The sequence below is a fragment of the Plectropomus leopardus genome, unplaced genomic scaffold (assembly GCF_008729295.1).
Source record: "Plectropomus leopardus isolate mb unplaced genomic scaffold, YSFRI_Pleo_2.0 unplaced_scaffold10673, whole genome shotgun sequence".
NCBI lineage: Eukaryota > Metazoa > Chordata > Actinopteri > Perciformes > Serranidae > Plectropomus > Plectropomus leopardus.
This window is the reverse complement of record NW_024611255.1, coordinates 1-3,471: the sequence shown is the minus strand read 5'-3', so window position 1 is coordinate 3,471 and position 3,471 is coordinate 1. Positions and strand designations below refer to the sequence as shown.

General features: G+C 39.6%; 1 protein-coding gene across 1 annotated transcript; it reads left to right on the top strand.

The window, feature by feature from the left end:
* Window positions 1-617: 617 nt before the first annotated feature.
* Window positions 618-2,709, top strand: LOC121963267 (TBC1 domain family member 2B-like; the record flags this gene model as incomplete). The annotated part of the gene is made up of 3 exons (XM_042513582.1): window positions 618-1,040; window positions 2,194-2,304; window positions 2,513-2,709. Coding segments are annotated over 3 exons (731 nt in total), but the record flags the coding sequence as incomplete, so codon positions are not given.
* Window positions 2,710-3,471: the final 762 nt, after the last annotated feature.

Sequence of the window (3,471 nt, the reverse complement as noted above, 5' to 3'; positions counted from 1 at the left end):
ATGATGATCTTCAGAAAAACTTCAACATCCTTGTTGTGAACTTTTGTCTCAACTGCGCAGTGAATAAAACTCATCTGAACCAGCCAGAGAATCTGACCTAAAAGAAAAGTGTTCTTGTTCCTAACACATGCACCCTCATTGTTTGTGTAATATTTGTCCCTGCCAGAAGTGAGAAACAAAAGTTCTGCATTCCAGCCTTTTTATTTTTTATTTATTTAACCACTATTTAACCAGAATAACCTCTTGAGACTAAAAGTCTCTTCTTCAAGAGTGTCGTGGCCTAGACAGGCAGCAACAAACGTTACAAACAACAAAGAATTAAAGTACAAAAACAAAATGTAGTGTATGAAATGTAATTAAAATTCAGTCCGTAGTAAATATGGTAAGCTGTTATGCAGGTAAAATCTCAGCAAATAGAATGTGCAGCTGTCCCTGACATGTGCATTTTTTTAATTGATTTCTTTATTACATATTTGTGAATTTTCCCCATAAGGACAAAAGTCAACATCGAACTCATTATAATGACGTTTCTTGGGGATTTAATTAAAGGCATGATCTTGATACTTCAAGATGATGTGTTGATTTAAATATAAAAAAAATCTCTTTTACTCAACCAGGAGCTGGTGAGACTTCTGCAGCAGACTTTGAGGACCTCCCAGTGTGAAAGGCTGCCACTGCGCCGTCCACCCCCGATCCCAGGTTCATCTGCTGCTTCAGACCAGACTCAAGGTCCGGCAGTTAGCAAGGAAGAGGCCGCTCAGTGGGAGGCCCTGCTTCAGGAAAAGGACGGACAGGTTCAGTCCCTGTGCGGCCACATGGAGCGTCTCGCCCTGGAGAAGGAGAGTCTGCAACAGGAGCTGAAGGGCCTGAAGATAAAGGTGGGGGAGATAAACGACCAGCTGGGCATGCTGATGGAGACCATCCAGGCCAAGGACGAAGTTATCATTAAACTGTCGCAGCAGAGCTCCGAGCAGAGCTGCAATCCAGGCAACGGGTCACCACCTCCCAACAGAGACCAGCAGGAAGTGGACATCCTCAAGGTACAGAAGGAAACACTTAAAGCCTCTAGGAACCCAAATAATCAAAAACTTTATCAATATGTAATTTAGGGTCTTAAATGCATAATAAAAAGCATTTAAAAATGATCAGCCACTAGCCCAAATTTGAAATATCGTCTTTTTAGTTTTTTCAGTTTCCTGAAGCTGGATTTATTTGGCTGTGATTATCCCCGATACATATCACGTAATGTGGATAAAGCAAATCAAAAAATTCAAAGTCAGGTGTCGGTTGATACTAATTTAACATGCCAAACTGAAATCCTTCAACGTTCCTTTCAATAGGGTGCTTTCAGAAATACTAGGTGGGTTTCCATTACAGATACAGACGCCGTCACTATGTCCATTCAAAGGCGACATCGTTTACATTTTATGTAAACAATAATGAAAAGACAAGCCCCTTATACGTGTGAGTGGCCACATATGAGGGACCTATAAAAGCCCAGAAAGTGTTTCCATTGCAGTTTAACTAAATATAGCTTTTTGGAATTGCCTTAAATACCACCTCATGTGAAAGTAAAAACTTTTTTGCAATAAATGGGAGTTTTTTTAAATAAAATGACGTGTTTCCACTAGGGGAATTTTATATTCGCAGTTTCAATTTGAATTTTTTGAGGGTTAATGGAAATCCACCAACTCACAACTGGAGTGTACTCAGGCACAAACTGGACCGTTGGTAAGTTCGGAACGCTGTTGGAATGCACCGTTCCATTATCCAGAGCACGGCATGGCTGTCATGGAGACGCAAGACATTGGACAAAGGTGGGATCTAAGGAGGTGTCAATCAAATCGTGATCTGCCATGCCCACACAGTCTGGAGAAATGCTATTATCCTCAAAATGAGCTGTTTTCAACTCGGTTTTCTAATAGTTTCAAACATTTATTTTCACTCAGATTTTTGTAGATACTTATTGAGATACTCAACTTTGATACAATATGTGCATTTTTACTATTTCAAGCCATGTTTTCAGAGACTTTAAACCACATGCATGGTTGTTAAAGATGATACAGCAAGCTTATAGAACTACAGACATTGTAGTATTAATTTCTTTAGCTACAGTTTTATTTTATCACGGTTTGATAATGCTCTGGTTTAGTTTGGACCTGGTTAACGGAATGCTTGTTTCTACAATTTCAGGACAGTCTTGAAGGCTACAAATCCCAGAACAAGTTCCTGAACAAAGAGATCCTGGAGCTGACAGTATTACGCAGGAACGCGGAGAGCAGGGAAAAGGCTTTAGAAGCAAAGGTACTGTCTTGTGTTAACGGTGCATTACTCTGTTAATAGAAACAGGAAGTCTGAGCAGCTTTTAGGGGAAGTTTAGCATCGACCTTAGCTGCTGCCCCATATTCCTAAAAATGCCAAGAAGGAACAATGAATAACAAACTCTAACCTCTCTACCATCAGTAATGATAACAAAGACACTAATTACATTCCTCTGTTATCTTTGCTGCAGTACACGGCCCTGGAAGCCAAGCTGTGCCAGGTGGAGAGTAAGTATCTGGTGCTGCTTCAAGAAGTGAAGATGCCAGTATGTTCGTCCTCAGAGCAGAGTCCAGCCCGAGAGGTCATCTCAAGATTACTGGAGGATGCGCTGCAGGCAGAGAGCTCCGATCAGCAAGAGCACCCCATCTTTAAACCCAATACTGTCAGGTATGAACTGTAGCTTCCTTTACAGCCTACATCATCAAAAACATGCACTTGCATTTTAGCAACAGAAGTAGAATTGTTGTCCATAAAATTCCTTGTTGCAGAGGGAGAAACCTCTATAAACCTTCACAAAAGACTGGAACATTTGTACAAGGATGAGGACAGCTGCCAAAAATTGGCTCCATAATCCTTGTTGTCCTTGTACACATTTTCCAGTCTTCTGTGGATGTTTATAGGCTTTTCTCACTCGGTAACAAGGAATTTTATGGCGAAAAATGCCACTTCTGTTGCCAAAATGCCTGCGCATGTTTTCCTGTCACTCACCAACAGCTGTTATGGTTTTTGTTTTTCTATAAGGTGGCTGTAGCAGATATCCAGAATGTGGTAGAACAGCTGTCTCCTATTTTGCACCCTGGTCTTTAAGTAACCTTCAGAACACACTACAGCTTCATGATTTTGTCTCCCAGGGAGAGTTCAAAGCTCTGATAAAAAATGATTAAGCTGAGGACTGCAATTGCTTTTCCTAAATAGGATTTTGTGTCATGTATCTTTTTGATTGTACCTTGTCTTTTTTTGAAATGCTGTCTTTCATGTGTAATGGTGTGCATCTTCGAATAAGACATTTTAATCTCAAGGGACCTCTTGGTTGAATATAGAAAAGTTTATATACAAATAAAATACTTAAAAATAATAATAATAGAATCCCAATAATAAAATCTCAATAATTATTTTTATTAAAACTAAATTATAAATATTGATAGAGTA